At 40.5% G+C, this 20,158-nt stretch overlaps 1 protein-coding gene across 1 annotated transcript in view; it reads left to right on the top strand.

Moving 5' to 3' along the window:
• HDAC9 (histone deacetylase 9) overlaps window positions 1-20,158 on the top strand; it is a 547,732-nt gene that overhangs the window by 356,938 nt on the left and 170,636 nt on the right. The window contains exon 13 of the mRNA XM_077811396.1: window positions 18,798-18,975. Coding sequence (XP_077667522.1) covers window positions 18,798-18,975 — 178 coding nt within the window. The remainder of the gene's footprint in view (window positions 1-18,797; window positions 18,976-20,158) is intronic.

The raw sequence follows: 20,158 nt of genomic DNA, 5'->3' as shown, positions 1-20,158 counted from the left end.
TCAGAATAACTCCATGTAGAGGGGCTTAGTTTGGGCATCTCTCTAAAATGTAGGCATTTCAGTCAATGGGAGATTTCCCATGGACTTGGATGAAAGTAGATCAAGCCTTATCTTTTACAATGGCCATTTGTAAGTAATTAATTGTATTATATAGTGCCCTATACTAAGTGTGGAGAATTGCATATATATACACACACACACCCACACACGAAGGCCAAGGCAATATTAAAGGTAGCTTTGTTGGGAATTTAATGGCGGTCATTGGCTGTTGTGCCATAGATGGGTGTGGTTTCTACAGACTGAAAAAACACATGACAGTGGCCAATTTCAGAAGTAATGCAAAAGGCAGTATAAATTAGACCAGTTTTCTCTTTGTGATCAGGAGTTTAAGTGGGTGTAAGGAAGGGGCTACTTTAAAATCACACATTTTGCTCCCCGGCCTGTAAATGACACCACTGAGATAGTTTATCACAGGGTACAGTGGGCGAGAGGGAGTCTGAGTGTAAGGAGGAATTATGCATGGATTTCTGAATTTGGCCTGTCCTGCCCCATAGATTTTATAATCTAATGTTTCCTATTAAAGATGTTGAAAATGCAAATCTGTCATGTCTTTGAAGTGATTTAAAGTTAAATTCCCCTCCCTTGCAGTTTCATATAAACTAAACTTCCACTGAGAAAGCCCCCTCTGAAGCTAGTACCAGGACACCACCGTGTAGTGTCCAGCAGGTGTTGCTGTAAGAACAGCATGGCCTGCACTCTTTTCCAAGAGAAGCAAGTACAATCAGTGGGACTCCCAAGTCCTCTGTAAAATGCAGGTCTCTCTGTTGGCAGTGCAACTGACTGCTGCTGTGTTACTGGAGTGAACCCACTTCTGATATTCACTGTGCTAAAAACTTTAGTAGATGAGAAATTAAACTGATGATAGGGAAGAGTCTTTAGATTTGAGAGTCGTCAGAATCCTAATGGCTTCTAAAAACAAAACAACCAAACACACAGTACACAGTTTGCAGTGCATTAGCAAAGGGAACACACCACTATTTCTTCCAAACAAAATCAAAGTGTTAAATTGTTTTTTAAATGCAGATTGAGAGAAATGAAATTATGGGCAATAAGCTAGTAGCCAAAAAAAGCAAGAGAAGCTAGAATGTTGGTAACCAATTGCAAGCACAGAATCCAAGCAAAACATCTTGAATTGCTAGTACTGTAATAAATTACAGTTTTCACTTTTGTATTTTGTAAGTGAAAACAGCACTAAGTCAAGCTTGAGAAACGCAGAATAAATGATGACCTTTTTATTTACCTGCACCCATTACGAGTCTGAAGAACTACAGAGTGGAGCAATAAATGAAACAGCTGAAGCAGAGTTAAAGACAATCAAAAGAATAGCTGCATTAAGGGACAGATCCATCTCTAATGAAGGAGGGTTCCTGTGCGGCTGAAGAGTTAATTGTCAGGTAGCAATAGATGAAAGCCAAACAGTCTGTAGGATGGTCTGCTACAATGGCTGTTATCTCATTTTCTTCCATGGATTAATTTTCCCTCTTTAACTTTAATGAGATAAAAGTCTAAGGGTAGGAGGTGGCCCTGGAGTGTTCAAAGGGCAAGAAGTGGTCAAGAGCTGGTTTATCTCAAACTTTGATTAGCCTATTTGATAAGTGATACTAAGCACCCTGATTGGTGACTGATTGGGAAACTTGGCCTCCCCCAGCTGGATAGTGAACATGTAAACTCTCTCCTTTAGTTAGTATCTACCTTGGATAGGGGCAAGAGTGATTTATTTCCTGGCCAGGTCCTGGAGTGTATCTACTTTGATTGGCTCCCTTGATCTTGACATCAGTCATTTGGTTTTCAGAGAGAGGGGAACACAGAAGATAATGAAAGCTACATTAGAGAGGGTCTTACAGTTTTTGCAAATGGTATTTTATCTTCAAAGGCAAGTATCTTTCAACAGTAAAGGAGAATTTATTTCCTATTTAAAGAATGTTAGCATGAAATACATTACTATTTTTTACTTTGCTTTTACAACTTTTCTGCAGATCTTTCCTTCACTAGAACTGTAGTTAGTCTTGTTTAAAAGAGGAAAAAAGTGACATGAAGTACCGCCCTCAAATACTGAATAAGACACGTTATGGTACTTTCCATACAGGTGCCCACAGGCAGCAGCTTGATGCAGAAGCTACCAATCTAGCTTCTCCCAGAGTGTGTAGCCTAGGTTAAGTCTACACTAGGAATGAAAGACGAAACGAGGAGCATGTAAGGGGCCTAGGAAAATAAGAGCAGAGATGAAGACAAGACAATTTGCAAGTCACACACATTACTGACTCTTAGTGTGTAACTTTCATACAAGAATTCATGGCAGTAAAAACCTTAACAGTTAAATAAAACTAAACTATACCCCAGATTTGGGCTTTGGCAAATATCACCAACATAGCGAACCTCCCCAGGATGGCTCTATACCAGCCCCTTCTTGACTTTCAGAGTAAGGGACAAACCTGGGGTGTACTGAGGAAGAGAATAGCTGCACACTGCTATTCTCAGCAGGACAGCCCACAGAGCACAACTGTAGCCACAGTGTAAGTTAAAGCAGCCCAATGAGCATACAGGGACCAAGACAGGTGACTTATACAATGGAGAACTGGGAGCATGTTATCTTCCCCAGATTACTATAAAATGCACAAACTCCTAAAAAACTGAAATGCACTTTAACATTATTAATTCTAACACAACAAAACTTCACTTAAATATGTCCTGTCAAACTCTTGGAAAATCCTTCAGCTGTTCTCCAAAATTAGCAAAAGTAATTCACGCTAGCTCCAGAGTGAAATACTTTCCTGCTTTCTCTTTGTTAAGCCACCCACCGGCTGATCTCCCTTGCTCAAAACCAAAAAACTGACACTTACCTATATCCTCCAAGATAAACAATTTCAAATATGCCTCCACTGAGTCAAAAAACCCACCAGTTGCACTTTCTGAAAGTAATGGACTTAAACTCTATAGTTAACTGAAGTGTTCCATACTTTTCTCATTTCCGTTTTATTAGTGATTAAGTACAGTTCAATGTATTTTAAAAGTGAAGGACTTACAATCAAGACATTACCATATAATTGTAACTTGATATGTCAAGGGTAAATAGTACAACACCAGAGTTACAAACTGACTGGTTAACCATACACCTCATTTGGGACCAGAAGTACACAATCAGGCAGCAGCAGAGACAAAACAAAACAAAAAAAGCAAATACCGTACAGTACTGTGTTAAATGTAAACTACTAAAAAAATAAAAGGGAAAGCTTAAAAAAGATTTGGCAAGGTAAGGAATGTGTTTTTGTGCTTGTTTCTGTTAAATTAACATGGTTAAAAGCAGCATTTTTCTTCTGCATGGTAAAGTTTCAAAGCTGTATTTAGTCAATGTTCAGTTGTAAACTTTTGAAAGAACAATCATAAAATTTTGTTCAGAGTTATGAACAATCTCCATTCCCAAGGAGTAACACTGAGGTTCTATTCTAGCTACAATATCTAAATTTGGATAAAATAGTTTCAAAACATTTCTCATTAGTGCCCTTTTATTAATCAGTATCTTTCCAGGCAGTGGGCGTAGTAGGAATTAATATGCTGACTAAATCTTGCAAGGAGATATTGATAACCAGGAGTCAAAGCATTTGCATTTCTAAGTGGAATACAACCCTCTGTCTGGAAGAACTAATCACGGAGATGTTGCCTGCATAGTCAGGATATTCCTAATATAATCATATTTTCACTGGAGAGGAATTACATAACTAGTTAGGACACACTATATAGCAAAAAAATAAAACATCTCCCAAACAACCACCCCCAGCAAAGTACACGTCCTCTTCCGAGAGGATTCTTTTCCAGTCCTGAATGAGGATTGTAGTGATCCAAAAGAGATCACTGTTACAATAGAACAATTTCCCCCAAAGCACTGTACTGATCATGCCAGGTACTGAGCACTCCATACAAAGTACTGAAATAGCTCATCTTCCATTGAGGTGAATGAGAATGAAGGAGCTCAGCATCTCTCAAGATCAGACTCTAATTGGCCATCAAAGCAAAACGAATATTCTGTACCCTGTACTTCTGCTTACAGTGATGAAGCTGGGGAGGTGTGTAAATTCAAAGACAGGCAGAGAAGGGAGGCACGCGTGAGCAGGCAACACCAGTGAATGAACACAAAGCTACCAAAAATCTTACACAAAAGTGAGGTGAACAAGCTACTTCCAGGATCCTTTAACTTGTGGCCATAACAATTCTATAGCCAGTAAGCAAAGCTTTGTCAACACTGCAAGGTCAGTCTTTATGTTAAAAAAAAAAAAAAAACCTGCTCTTGGACAGTGTCTCCAATGTATTAGAGAGAGAGTATTCTTCACCATAACGTATGCATGGCTTTTGGGGTTCCAGCTTTCCCCCCCTTGTGTACACAGTTATTGTGGTCAATCCAAGGAAAATCTGACCATTCACTGAAGTCTGTGATTCCCTTGTATCCCTGCTGTGGTATCCTAGAACAGTGATTCAATAGATAATCCATATACAAAATTCCTTGTTGGCTTTATTGGCTTCCTCTTTAAAACAAACCAACTCCGGTATAGTATAGGAGCTGGTAATCTGTGGGATAACCACCTTTCCTGAGAGTTCAATCTCAATTTAGTGACTAACAATCCAGAATTTTAATGTCACCAGTTGAGGATTTGCAGTGGCACCAACAGCAAGAGTGGCACAGCTGGGAGTATCAGCATGAAGCAGATGGGATGGAGATAGAACCCCTACACTGTGTCTTGAATGCAACCAGACTTTGTGCGCAACATTGTAAAGGACTACTTCTTATTCTCTAAGTACCGTGAACAGTGTTCAGTCAGTGTTTGCCAGCACAATCCAAAAAGAAGGATTTCCTTCCTCAGACATGCTCCACCAAACTGCAATTCCATTTTCGAGGTTCTTTTTACTTGTTGTAAGTCCCCATCAGCAGACATGCAGAAGAGCCACTGGACAAAGAAATGAAAAAATACTATGTGTATGCAAGTATATAAAATTAGAAGAGAGCTATAGCTGTGCATAAAATCCTTCATAAGAGTAAGTGCATTAATGTATTGGCAGATACTAGTGTATGTCTGATGATAAATCATGACTTGGTTTCTCTCTTCTCCCTTTCCCCTCCCCCTCCCAACAAAATGACTAAAAGCTTTCCCTCATTCCACCACCCTTTTAAAAAAAAAAAAAAAAAAAAAAAGTTAAAAGAGCCTTTTAAAAATTCCTCATTCTTAATGCTCTGAAATGCATGAGTTCATAAAATTAAATTACAATATTTTATCTGTTTGGGATCAGTACTGTTTCCTCCTTTGCCTCGTGTTTACTTTCCTGCAGTAGCTGACATCAAAATGTTTTCTGGAATGCTGGGACTAAATAAGTTATGCTTAACTCAATATCTAATGCAAATAGCCCTGGGGAAGCTTCAGCAACACAATCATAAAAGCTACAGTTTCTTTTAATAGCTTGCCACACTTTGCTGATATAGTATTTCTCTAATCACCAATCTTTACGTGCCTTCCTGACCTTGGAGCTCTCTGTCCAAATGACTTTGTGGTATCAAAGGCCTGTGTCATTGGAAGAGTGAATGGCTTTCATTTTTCCTCCTGAAACTTCCGGTTCCTGGCATCTGCAAAGAATTATTCCAAGTACTGCTTTGCTGCCTTGCGGCCAGTGCCCTATAGTGGCCTGACTGATGGAAGTGACTTTTCCCAAAAAGGTTATTGTGGTCAGCAATAGGTGGAAGCTGCAGTCAGCATGGAATCAGATCTGCTTTCTCAGCTGATTCTGTTTGACTATTAATTGTCACAGTGTCATTATGTTTGTGGTAGTTTAATTACCATCTCTTTTTAGCAGACTTCAAATAAACCAGCTCTTTACCATGTTATATAGGTTTGCTATATCAGAACAGGGGCTTTGAAAAAAGCCAGCCGCAGATTCAGAAAGCATCATGTTGCAATGAACAAGACTATTCAATTCAGTTGCATCTGAAGAAGTGTTTTTTTACCCACGAAAGCTTATGCCCAAATAAATCTGTTAGTCTTTAAGGTGCCCCCGGACTCCTCATTGTTTTTGTGGATACAGACTAATACTTACGGCCACTCAATGTCTATGTTTGAAGATTTGTGTAGCACTTGTTGAAGTGAGGCAGAGGGGCTATTCTTCAGAACACTTTATATAGTACGTGGAGGCCAATAATTCATACATGGATGTGCAGTGACATTTATTAAAATGTGCACTGACTTTTCAGGTAGATGGTTACAGAAGGGACAAGCCCTTGAATTTAAAGAAAAAGAAAAGCCCTTGAATACTCTCTCTATTCAGGAAGTCAAATGTTTCTCACTCATAGTTGAAAAATCAAACAAGTAATTCTGGGAACCCTGCACATCAGCACTGGGTTAAAGGATGATTTCCAAGTCACATGAGATAGACAGACCAGTTGGATTCAGATTCTCAGCAATGGGACCTACATTGAATATTGCAGTCAGACCCATAATAAGTGAACAATCTAACTTCTCTTCCACCACTCCCCTTGCTCCTCAGTTCCATCTCGCTGTGTTTTTTAACTCTTATCTGTTATATGATTAGCCCTATCTAGAGAACCCCAGATAATTCTTGTGGGAGGGCCAACAAATTGTGAGAAATGCACCACTTTTTTTTTTTTTTTTTGGTGGTGGGTTCAACAATAAAAAGATCCCTTTTTCATTATTTTATTATTTGTATTACAATAGCATGTAGAGACCCCAACTGAGGTCAGGAGCCCACTTTGTTACATACTGAACAATTGCACAGTAAAAGACATTCCATGCCTTGACAAATTTACAGTCTAAATTGACAGCACAGATGAAGGGGAAACAAAGGCACAGAGAAGTTAAATGATATGCCCAGGGTCACACAGCTGGTCAGTGACAGCTGCAAACAGAACCCAGGTTTTAGGATTCCCAATCTAGTGCTCTGTTCACTGGGCCACCCGCCCCAGGAATATTTTATTTAAATTCTCAAACTCAAGTCTAGACACAAAACAAACAAAAATGGACTCCAATCTGAATCCTCCCCTGCCCTGCAAAGAAGCACCAGGGCTTTGAACCATTCACCCAAGTAAACATTTCCTCGGCATCTCTCTACCACCTTTCTTTGGAGCACAGCAGCTCCTTTTATTAAGAATGAGATCCACCTGCTTCTCTCCTTGTCTGCATCCTGGCACTCAGTGGTGCCTTCTCCCTTTCCATAACCAGAAGAAAGGAGGTAGCCACTGTGCCTGGTTATTTCCTGCAGGTTGTTTCCTTCGCACCCACCTCCCACCATTGTCATTTAAAAAAAACATGCAGGTTTTGATCCCAGAGGCCTCCTCGTCCACTCCTTTAGATCCCCAATGGACCTGTATACCACATACACACAAAACCAGCTGACAGGTGATAACTTTCTAAGGGCCATTATCCCAATGACACTGGCATTAGCGTCATGGAAAACAGATAAGGCGTAAAACTGAAGAGCCAGCTACCACGGTATGTGATCTTGGGATTGGAGTCCTCATGGCCTAACGCCAGTGCAGAGATGCATGATCAGTTGCAGAATGACTGAGTTCCCAAATAAACAATACATTGCAGTGAATGTTCACCATAGCCTGGATTCCAAACCTGTATGGACAGAGATCATCACTAAGATCCAGAGAGCCTCATCCATTGATACAATAGTAGAGGCACCCATTTCTGAATAATCACACTCTAACTTTGGGCAGAATTGATTAATACTGTATGTGCTGGTCAGATGCTGGTAACAGACCCCATGGCAATCAGGCTGATCCTTTTTTGTTCCCTTAATTTTCGTGGGCAAGTGTCCAGTGACTGCAATCACAGGTGAAGGTCTGAGCTTGGCATCCTAGATACACACCATGAGTCCTTGTCCTCCTGACTACCTGGTTTGAGTTCCCTTATCCCATCACACTATCCACAGTGATTCCTTAGCCTGCTTGGCTATCTGTCCCAGCACTCAGGACTTCAGATATGGGCATGGTGGCTTCTCAGGACACTCAGCACTAGGTACTCTTCAGTCCACTATGAGGCATTAGCCAGCAGGGTCTGCTGGTACCAATAAAACCAGCTCTTCACTTTCACAGGCAGAACATCCAAGTACAATACAAATACCATAGAATACAATAATGCCCACTCTAGCCATCACTGTTTGAATCTCTGGTTTCAGCCCATGGACTGCAGCATGCCAGTAGTTATACAGGTACATTTTTATTAGGAAACATATAGTCCAGGTGAAATTATTGAACAGCTAAATCCTAAATACAGAACAGGAAAATCAAAAAGGGATTAAGAAATATAATGGAACAATGCCAATAAACAGGTAAACATCTGTTGGGAGGAATAAGCAAGCACAACCCTGTTTTTCAGCATCTCAGGATTTACTTTTTATGATTTTTTTTAAATGTTCTGCATAAACTATATGATTTAGTTTTGCAAAAAGAAAAGGAGGACTTGTGGCATCTTAGAGACTAACAAATTTATTTGAGCATAAGCTTTCATGAGCTACAGCTCACTTCATCAGATGATTTAGTTTGTCACTGGTCCCAAATCAAGAACACTTGGGGACAACTGTAACATAACCCTGAGTGAACACAGGGCCAACATAATTAGGACTAAAGACATGAGATGCGAGGGGAAATAGTCTGCATAATTTCACTTGGTAAACACCCCCATGGAAAGTGGCATGTAGGAAATCTGCATACTAACAAACCTGTCACAAATCAAGGACAACTAAATAGAACAATTAGAATTAACATTTTGCTTTGACTGGTTTTTAAGGCTCTTTTCACTTTTACTATATGCAGTTAAAATTGTGGTTTTTCACTTAAGGCAACATTCTCTATTACATTTTTCCTCTAACTTTGTTTGGGCTTTAGAAACACTCTCTCTTTTCTTTTCTGGGATTTGTTTTGAAGAATAGCTAGTGAAGGCCAAATTCTGCACTTCCTTATCCTAATGTAAATCCAGGGTAACTCTAGTGGCTTCAGTGGAATTAATCTAGATTTACACCAGCGTACATGATAACACAATTTGGCCTCAAAACCAAATCACAATGATGAATTATGTTTTGTGAATCTTAATTTTAGTAGCCAGTTGAGTTAGGTGACTTCCTTCATTGACTATAGCACTGTTTTCTTCTCTAAGGTAACTAGGTAACAAAAGCAACCTAATTTCATGAAATATAAAGGCCTATGTTTTCAAAAGGGACCAGTGATTTTAAAAAAATCAGTCCCTTCCCTCCACCCCCAAAAGCTAGATTGGGGAAAGGTGTGTGTGTTTGTATATTTTAAAATATTTAAAAAAATATATATTTGTTCCTTCTTCTCTAGTTTGTTCCTTTTCAGCTTCTCTAATGGTTGCCAATTCTTGTGATTTTAATGAAAGTTTTGTGATATGTGAGGATTTACTAAAGTCCCACCTTTCTGAGAAGCCTGATTATGTGAGAAACTCAGCTTCCATTTACATAAAAAGTAAGTTTCTTTTCCCCATGGTGTTAGAAGTCTGAAAATGTGACCCAAATGCACACTAAAGACTCAAAAAACAGAAGGCAAATAAAAAGAAATCCAAATATATTAATTTTAAAACAGCTCTTGATTTTTAAGCTAATCTCATTATTTTGCCGCCCCCCCCTTTTTAACGTTTGGAGTTGGCAATACTGCTCTCACTGGTTCACTTCAACCCCTAGTCTTTTTTTAAGTCTTGTCCTAAGTGGAATATGCATCGACTAATGTTTAATAGAGTCAAACATGTTATGTTTGTGTGAGATCAAAGTTCAAACAAGTTCACCCATCCTTACCATGCAACATAATAAATATTATGATTATTTCTGAAATGTACTCTGCCTTCCTTGGTCCAAGATCAGTTGGAGAGTCGAGAAATTGGAAACTACACTTTATTTTGCAGTCTGTAATATAGTATGTGCTGACACAGCACTATTTTCCAATTTTTTTTTATCCTCTACTTTTTCGTAGATCAGCAAGTATAGATTTCCCCCCTCTCCCGCAATCAATTAACCCCCTCTCGTAGTGTTTTATTTTCTCTTCATATTAAATACAGTGAAACCTGAGGATTCTACTTGTAACAGACAATCCTGGTCTTTAGTGAACATTTTAAACTCTCCCCAAGGTTTCCAGTACAATTTTGTTCTCACTTCAGTTAAACATCTACTCTACCCCTCAACTGATACTTGCTGGTGGTTGGTTACAAGTGAGAAAAAAAAAGGGGGGGGGGTTTGTTCTTTCTTGATTCATAATGATGTATAGAGAAGGTCTGGAAAGCTTTCAGTTTTATTTTCTTAAGGGTCTTTTTCTCCCCTGTATATTTATATTAGGAAAAAAATCAGGTCTTGTGTCCTGGAAGACTTTATGACGACTGAAGAACTAGTGAAGTGATGACATCACAAAAGCCAAGGAGGTGAAAGCTGAGCTCTTGAGAGGGGAAGGGATTTTGAGTCAGACTGTTTAAAATTCTGCTTGTGGAGTGGGGGAGGGGGGGAGGATTGTGTTTTTGTTTTTATTAACCCCCTGTTAAACTCCAATGACTAATATTTTGGAGAAAGGAAGTCTGTCAAGGATTCCAATCCCACTATAAGTAGGGCACGAGAACTAACAATATGCATCTCTGAAACCCGCAAAAAGTCCTCCAACAAAACAAGGTAAGACCAGATATTGACATCTCTGATATTTCTAAGGTTAAACATCCATGTTAAAAAAAAAAAAAAAAAAAGACAGCCCTTCTTTATTATTCACAGAAAACAACTGCGTACAGATGATGGCAGCCCTAAAGGCTGGCTGAGTTTGTGCTCCAGTTGCAGTGACCTATATGGCCCATGGCCAGGGCACAGGATTGCTGAGCTGTAAAAATGTGTTGACCACACTTATCTCTCTCCAGAATGCCCTCTGAGCAGAGGGCTCCTACTCAGGAGATGCAGTCCTGGCATAGCAGTCTTCTGCACAGGACAGAAGAGAATCTGTGCTAGGGGGCTTATGCTTCCCTTAAGGAAACAATGAATCTGGTCCTTTGTGCGTTCATATGTTTGGTGGCAGTATATTGAACAAAGAGTTCCCAGCATTTCCTTCATACAATGGGGCTTGAGACTTCTCCCGTTTGTACCACAAGAAATCTTGAAGCCAGTGGAGTTACACCTGTATAAAAGCAATGAAGTAAAAGTAGAATCAGGCCATGTATGTTATCAGAGCACATGGCCTATTGCTGAATTTAGTCCATACACTGTACTTTCTGCACAGAATGAGGGCCAAATATTTTTATTTTTAAAAAAATGGTGCTCATTGTTAAAACATATTTATAATACCAAAAATGAATTAACTGAGCAGAAACAAAAATGAAAGGACTTTAGGTTATGATCAGGGATGAAGTGATTCAGATAAAATAACCCATTCATACTGGTTTGACAGGGTTTTTGGAGAGCATTGAGAATATAAGCTTCCTACAACTATGAACGGGTGGACAAGAGGCTTTTGTAGATGGTTAGCGAACCAGATTCTTATCTGAATTTTTTAAATGCTGCGGGGTTATGTGGCAATATTATTTATGTGCTAGTACATGTAGAGCCTTGTATATGCATCTTAAATATGTATTTTCTTCTAGTTTGAATTGAATGTAAAATATGGGGATACATTAGTTTCTAGTAGAGTTCACTTTTGTGCATCTCTGCGTATCTTGTTTCTGGTATGGAAAGCATCAAAATACTGAGAGAGATCCTTGTGCTATATATAGCCTGAGAAGGTACCAGAAATCTTGTATAACTTTTTTTTATTCATGAGATTTCCACTCTGTTTTCGCAAAAAGAAAAGGAGTCCTTGTGGCACCTTAGAGACTAACCAATTTATTTGAGCATGAGCTTTCGTGAGCTACAGCTCACTTCATCAGATGCATCACGGCTGTTACTCTGAAACCACTCTGTTTTGTTTTTTTACCTCCAGAGTGTTGAAATAGTTATGAGAAGGTTGAGTCAGGAATCCAACCATAGACGAAGTACCATATTTACCAGAGTGTGTGGTGTGTTCAGTTTCCGTAAAGCTGGTATTCTGGTAAAGATGACAAGTCAAATACTTGCAGCTACACCTATGGGGAAAAGTCAGGTCTTACACAGAGCCGGAAGCAAAAAGAGCCCCCAGGTGGCTTTGGAGCCATCTTACCACAGTATCTCTCTGTCACTCCCAGACACCACTTTCCACTGTGGCTTTCCTCTTCATTTCTGTCTGCCTTCAGCCTAGTGACTGTCTTAGTCCCACTCTTTCCTGCTGCCTCCTTTTTTCACACAGTCAGGGCCACACACCTGTTTCCTCCATTTCTACCAAGTATTGCCTCTCTTGGGTTAAGGTACCAGAGATTCCTATTCTTTACTTCTCCCACAAGCCTGACTCCTTCACATCCATCATGTCAGGGCCCCAATCTTGTTCTGTCCCTCCTTTTGTGAATGTGGTATTTACTTATTTTTAAATTATGTGTAGTTCGCTATACATATATTTTAAATGGTTAATTCCTGAGGTTTTCTTTAAAATGATGGAAATTTGCAGTTTTGTATTTGTTTTGTTTTTTTTTTACAATGGGATTCCTGGGGTTTTGCAGTTTTATATGTGGTTTTTCAAATGACAGGACAACTAAAAAATGTAACCTTAAGATCTACATTATTAAAGGCTCCTGGCGGGTTTCCACTTGTATGTAGTTTTGCATTGACAAGTCACTTGTGTGAAGAATATTTGTGCACTCTTGCTTGTGAATGTATTTGTGCACATAAATAAGCACATAACCTATTTTTGCAAGATTTCTAAGTGCAAATAGGATTTTGGGTTTATTTTTTGTTTTTTTTTAAATAAACCTTCTTGTTCAGGAGTGTCTGCATCTAGAACTTTCTTCTGGAAAGACAAAGATAGGGCTCAGCTGTGAAATTTGGATCCAAGTCCTGGATTGTAACCTGACTCCAAACTTCTAATAGTTGTTCAAAGTTTGGAGTTGTTCAGATCCGGGATTTTGGCTCAGGTCCACAAAGGGGCCTGTGTAAGAAAAGATAATAATTCCTTGCTCTTACAAAGCGCTTTTCATCAGTAGATCTGAAAACCACCTTACAAAGTCTCATTCTTCCCATTTTATGGGAAAGAAAATGGAGGCATGGGCCAGTGAAGTGACTTCAGTATCACAGCATGTCAGCAGCAGAGCAGAGAACAGACCCCATGTCTTCTGAGTCCCAGTCTGGTGCTCTCTCCTGCAAGCAATAATGTCTCCCCTACTCAATAACACAGATTTCTCAGCTGATTTAAATCAGTAACTTGTTCCATTCCTACTTACAGGAAACACAACTAGGCAAGAACATAAAAATCTCAAAAAGGAGATGGACAGGACAAGTTTCCTGCTCTTCTCTCTCTGAATCCAAAGCAAAAGAAAAGAAGTTGTCAGTCACTTATTAGAAAAATACAGTCTTCTAGTTACCCGTCCTTCCCTGGGAAACCTGGGCATAAAGTTCCTCCTATTCAGAGAGCCTGGAGAGGAAAGGACTCTTCTCCTTACTAAATACAGGTGCACCACACCAAGGTCCCTAGCAGTAGAAGTGGAAAGAGCCACCCCCCCCCCCCCAAGGTGCTCCCTACATTGCCCAGGCTGGCTGGGGGAGTGCGTGCCCTGAACTCCACAGCCGGGGCGCGGGACACCCCCAAGGCGGAGACGAAGACTAGCACCACGTAAGCTCTGCCCTGGTGCTGGTAAAACTCGCCAGGACAGGGTGGCTGGAGAGAGCCCAGCCCGGCAGCAGGGATTAGGCCCGGCTCCCCCATGCACACCCTTTGCACCGGGCTCGCCCTCCCTGGGCGCCCGAGCACGAACTGGCTAGACATCGCTCCCTGAGCTGGTCCCACACCACCCCGCTGCCCGCAGGAGCCTAGCCCGGCTGCTCAATGGCGGCCTTGCCACCCCCCCCGTCCTACTTCCTTCCGCGCGTCCCCCGGTCACACCGGAGCGCGTCGACCTGCCTCAGCCGGCCGCTCAGGGGTCCGGGCCGAACCGAAACCGGTGCTGCAGTTCCGCCTTCCGCCGCCAGATGCTGCCCTTGGCAGCCTGAGCTGGGGGGCGGCCGGCGGCAGAGGCTTCGCGTGCTGCGGGGCGCGCGGCCGGTGCCGAGCGTGGGCCAGCTGCCGCTAGCAGCCTCCTTGCTCCCGTGCGCTGAGGAGGCGCGGGGTGGCGGAGAAGATCCTCCCTTCACCAGCACCCCCCGCCTGCGCCGCTCCAGGCGCAGTGTGCAGGGGGGGAGGCAGCCGGAAGCGGGGCTGCAGAGCAGAGAGAGGAGAGGGTGCAGAGCAGAGATCGGGAACAGCCTTCAGGGCTGGGGGAAGGTGCCTAGCCTCGCCTGCAGCAGGGTCATCATCAGCCCTCAGAAGTGAGAGGAGGAGGGCCCCACCCTCTGCATGTATTTATTTTTGTGCATTTCCAGGTGGTTTCTGGAAATCCGAGCGCACAAAAAGGGGCAGTTTCCACAGGGTTAAAACCAAGTTTATGCCGTTCACATGAGTTTTGAACTTGCAGGGCTGGCAATGCTGACGCCATCGCATTTTTAAAAGGGCTAACATGATGACTGGACATTACCCATGTTACGGCTCTGAGCACCATGTGCTAGAACAGTGGCTTTCACCTTAGTCTGTGCACCCCCAGGGGTCCACGGAACAATGTCTAAGATTTCCAAAGGGGTCCCTGCCTCCATTTGAAGGTCCCGCAAATGGAAAAAGGTTGAAAACAACTGTGTTAGAAGCACATCAGTAGAAGGTGCTGTAGATGATTATAAAGCATAAGCAAAGGCATAAGCAACCTGTTTCACCTGCTTGACTTATGACAACAATTCATTTACACGGATTTCAATCTTAGGAAATTTGAATTTTGAACATTTTATAGGGATAGAAATAAAAAAGGTTTCCCTGAAAACCAACGAAGAAATAATCCTGTGCAAAACCTGAAAAGTAGTTTTCAGAATAAAATAATTATATCAGAAAACAAACAAAATATTGCAAAGAGAAATTTGAGCTCGTTGTGTTATTTCTAAATGGACAAGGGGAGGTACTCAAATCTGTAGACTAAAACTATCATGATAAATTGGACAGATAAAACAGTACAGAAACTACATAACTGTTTAGAAAAGGGGCAAGTAGACTGGTAGGGTTCCACGTGAAGAAACAACAACCTTCCAGAAGAGCATGAATGCACCTATTTTTTACTAGGCACAGAACAAAATAATCAACGGAGCAGAAGAAATTACTGCACGTGGTACTAAACCTTATATCAGCTTTACAGCGAACAGAAGGAACCCCTGATCTCATCTTGAAAATTATAACTTCCTGACAACAACAAAATTGACTTACCTTGCTAAACATCAGGTAGCAACTCTCAGACCCATTGGAAACAAAGGAAATAACTCTCATTAAATTCCATAGTCTATACAAAGCATTAGGTTGATGGATATGAATCACATTTGTATATAACTTTCCTAGGAAAAAAATACATAAGCCCCTACAGGGAGTGCTCACATCAAGTCTAAACTGATATTGATTCCCTACAAGCAACACTTATTATGGTAATACTGGAAGAACAACAAGAATTTAACTTACATACCTCCAAAAGACCCATCTCCTTTTTAGAGACGGCTTTGAAAATCCTCCTCAAATAATTACTAAGGGGCTGATCCAATGTCAAGCGAATTTAATGGATATCTTTTCACTGCCTTGAATAGTTGTTGGATCAGGCCCTAATTGCCTAACTCCTCTAATGAACTAATCTCATGCACCTGGAACAAACAGGCTTCATGCAGGGAGGACAAGGCTCAGATAACCTAAGAAATGTTCCAGATATATTCACACAAATCACTAACTACAGATGTGCAGACAGTTCTCTTGTCCTATCATTGGACACATGGACATATGTTCGCAGTGCTACGGCACAGGGAATCCAAGGATGAATTCATAGTATTGAGTTAAGCATCATCCTTCCAAGTCCAGGTGCACTTTCTGGGAAACCAGATAAGGGTGTTAATTAACCCTGCTACTCTATACATTAGCAATTAAACCCCTAACCAGTGTGATACAGCATTATTCACAGATAAGGGCATAAATATATAGGAGGGGGAATTTCTGAATGCACTGCTATTTATCAAAAAATCAAAGAGCTCAGTGGCTGTGCTCTTTAACCTAATTCTGCAATTCAGCCTAAATCTCTGGCTCAAAACTAATCAAACCTAAAACAGAAGCAATGATGATAAGAGGACATCCGCTTGGTATCTAAAATCTTGATTCTTAAAGTAAAAGGGGCTTTGTGATATCTTGAAAGAATAATCCACCCCAAAATGAATTCCCATTATACAAATTACTACAAGTTATTTTAACAAATTTTAGAAGATATGCCCAGATTATTAGTTCTAGTATTAACCTAGCAGTAGAGCAGTGGCTATTAAAATAAATATCCTACTACGATTCCTCTTTCTAAACTGGTTATGTCAAATAGGGTTGTTGCAATTTCTAGATACTTGTATAGGTTTATGTGGGGACAGACTTTGGCAGGATAAGAAACCCAGGAATTAGCTCCTCTCTCGGTCTTCAGCAAATTTTATCAGAAACTCTTGCTGAAATATCTGAAAAACAAGTTGTTAGATACAATACACTCAGCTTAATACACGTGTTAAAATCAGTCCTTCTGGCTACAGTTGAAAACAGTACCCTTTATAGATACCATGTAGATCAAACACAAATATAGAGTGCAGTGAGGTCAAAAGTACTGTAACTATTTAAAAGCACATAAAAATATTGGATGTCCAATGTCCCTCTCCTCTTGAATTCACATATCCAGGTTCTCAGACTTTGCTCCTGCTTTCTTCCAGGAAACCACAGCTAGATATGAACAGAATAAACTCACTTAGATCGACTCTGCCTGTGTCCTCCACAGATAGAATGTTTCCTGTTTATGCTGCCATTGCACAACTATTCCTTCCCTTCGATGACCACTTCACACAGCTATGGCTACAAAAGACACATTCAATCTGGTGTACAACACATATCTTCACTAACACATTATGCAACTTCAGCAGATGTGTTAAAACAACATACTATTAAGCATTTTTGGCAAGGGGGATTCTTTTTTATGTCTGGTACCTGTGATATGTTCATGAAGGAGTTGGGTGCAGTGATTTCTTGAGCTATTACCAAGTAACTCTGGGAATTTATAACACCCTATGCCACCACCACTGAAAGAAGAAAAGAAGGGAAAAAATAGTTCATGACCTGAAACCAAGCAACTTTCGGTAAAAGCTCTTTTTATTTATTTGCATTTTCTTTCTATGTTGAGTCATTTTATGGCAATAAAACTAGGCAGTTTATCCTCTCTATGACTCAACATCATCTCACTGAAGTGGTGACTCTGGGTATTAATGTGGGTGAGGGGGCTTTCATGTCTTTTAACTGTTGGTTCCCATTTCATCTCATGTTGAATACTCCTCTTTTGAGCATCTGTCCCTTGGAAAAGCTTTAATTCCCTCTCCCACAGGACCACCACTTACATTTCACAGGATCTTGGATTAATTCTATAGCTAGCTAGGGGAAATAGTGTACTCCCGCCTGCTTTTGTGTACAAACTGAACTCTGCTTCCACTCTCTGAACATTGAAAAATACCTTCCATGGCAGGCCAGGCCTTTGGCAAACTGAACTTGCTATTGCACCCAGGTCTGCAGCAGTACTAAATGAGCCAGTGCATTGATTATATGTTGCTTAGTTCCAAAGAAAATCGGTAAACATAAGTGCCTGGAAAAGAAAAATGCAGCTTATAGCCCTAAAATGGAGGTCTATATTTCAGTTATTTTTAGAGCTAAATATTTTTGTAAAAATCTCAGTTTTGCACCATCAGTTTTGCATCAGCAATCAGTTGTGGGCCTAAGACTATGCATAAAAAATTAAGACTAGGGACAAAATTCTGTCTATATTGAAGTCAATGACAAAACTCACGTTGACTTTGGTAAGGCTAGAATTTCACCCAAGAGTGCACTGAAAAATTTTGCATTTCCACATTTTTTGACAAACAAAAAAAAAGGGATACATCTACCTTCCCTTATCTTCCCACATCTGTCTACTGTGTGGTACTTCCACTTTCCTCTGATGCATCTGGTACTGTCAGCAACAGGTTACGGGACTATATGGACGTGGCAATTACTATGTTCCTAAATTTTTCACAAAAATTTCTGTTAAAATGTTACTCATTTTCCAGCCATCTTGATGAAAATTAGATTGAGGCCTTTGTAAAATTTGGCCCACTAGATTCAACACATTTTAAGTGCAAGTGCTCAGAATCCTTCTCTTAGAATGAGGTACTAAAGGAAGATTTTTTTTCTCCCTCACATAGTCTTATAACAGTACAGAGCCTGCTTAATATTATGTTATCAACTTATTAGAAAAGTCTTCAGTCAAATGTTACTCTCTGTGGGTAGAGCTGTTTCTTTCCATCAGTGAGAATTGAGAGATTGCCTGCCATCACATACTATTCAGCAATGCGGGCAGCCCCTCAGTGTCAGTGTGAAAACATCTGTTGAATGGATTTATTGACGAGGTCTTAGGTGGTTTTTTTTTTTTTCACACTGTTTATTACAGCCCTGACCTAATGAACTTAATTTGTTGACATGTTTCTCTCAGTGTCTTACTTGATCCCTTCTCACATTTCTTTCTACTGTGCTGTTTTCTTGGCAACAGCAGATCCTGGAGCATCAACGTATCCACCAATTGCAAATGTACCAGGCTCAGATGGCTACAGTTGGCATGGCAGGATTAGATAAACATCGACCTGTTTCCAGGACCCATTCTTCCCCTGCTGCTTCCACATTACCTCATCCAGCAATGGACCGGCCCATCCAGCCTGTCTACATGACTGGTAGGACTCCCTAAGGACCTCTTTTAATAGGCAGAGTGAATGCACTGTTCATTTGGGGTCAACTGATTTAAATGCCTTAAATATCTCCTGTAGCAATGCATTCATTTTTAATCTCACCGTTACTGAGTTTTATGATGCTTTATTGGAATTAAATCAACCAAAGCAGCTGATAAATCACAGAGTTAATATTCACACAGTCATAAATTATTATTGTCCACTGACTCTGGCAATGTAGCAACAGGTGCATTTTTGGTGTCTTTATGTCATTTACAATTTTTTCTTTCATTTCCCCATCCTCTGCCTCTCTTCTTCATGTTCTTTTTGCAAAGAGACCACCAATGCATTGAAAAGAGACCACCAGTAAGTGTCAAGGCTGGGATATGATTCTCAACATCTTCATTTGATTCCAGTGGGAATGTCACTCAGTCCTGCAGGGGTGCTGCTGTTCACTATGAAAAACAAAGTCCTGGCAGCACAAATGAGGTGATCAGTCACGGGACAGTGATGTCAGCTACAGGCTTGAAGTCTTTTAACAGTTTTGTGTGAAAGCTATCAATGGAGAGGTTTTGCTGGGCAGTCACCATCTATTCCAGACATTCAATGAGCAGCTCATACGTATATGATCCATAGAAAGATTGAGGGGCCTGAAAGTCTCCAACAATAGGAAGAAAATGCCTTAAACAGAAAGCCTGGTTCCCCAATTGCAGCTAATCAGAAAAAATAGAATCTAACCTATAGGAATATAGGTCTTGGCCTAAAAATACAGTGTGTGCCTATAAGTGGGAGATAAATCATGCTTTGCTTACTCTGATCGGAAGAAAGGGAAAATGACTTGTAAATTTGCTTCTCTTAAAATATTATTTCTTAGGTTTCTCTCTTGGGTCTTAGCTCCTTAGCACGAGACTGGCAGAGCTACCCTAGCTCTTAAAGTTTATAATTCTTGAGGGCAGGGTAGTAGAACAGAGTGCAAGCCAGACCCCTTAATGGCCACCACTGATCAGCCTATCAAGTATAGTCACTGCCCTCCAAATATTTCATTTACTTGACTATGCAGGAAGTAAAGTTTACAGAGAGAAATGACAATTGGAGGTTATCAGCATGATATAGAAAAATGTGTCTCAGAGAAAAAATGAAAAAGATGCAAAAGAAAAAACACCTGAAGAAGGTAACCTGTAAACACGAA

This window comes from Eretmochelys imbricata, chromosome 2 (genome assembly GCF_965152235.1).
Source record: "Eretmochelys imbricata isolate rEreImb1 chromosome 2, rEreImb1.hap1, whole genome shotgun sequence".
Lineage (NCBI taxonomy): Eukaryota > Metazoa > Chordata > Testudines > Cheloniidae > Eretmochelys > Eretmochelys imbricata.
The sequence above is the reverse complement of the archived record's forward strand: the minus strand, read 5'-3'. Positions and strand labels throughout refer to the sequence as shown.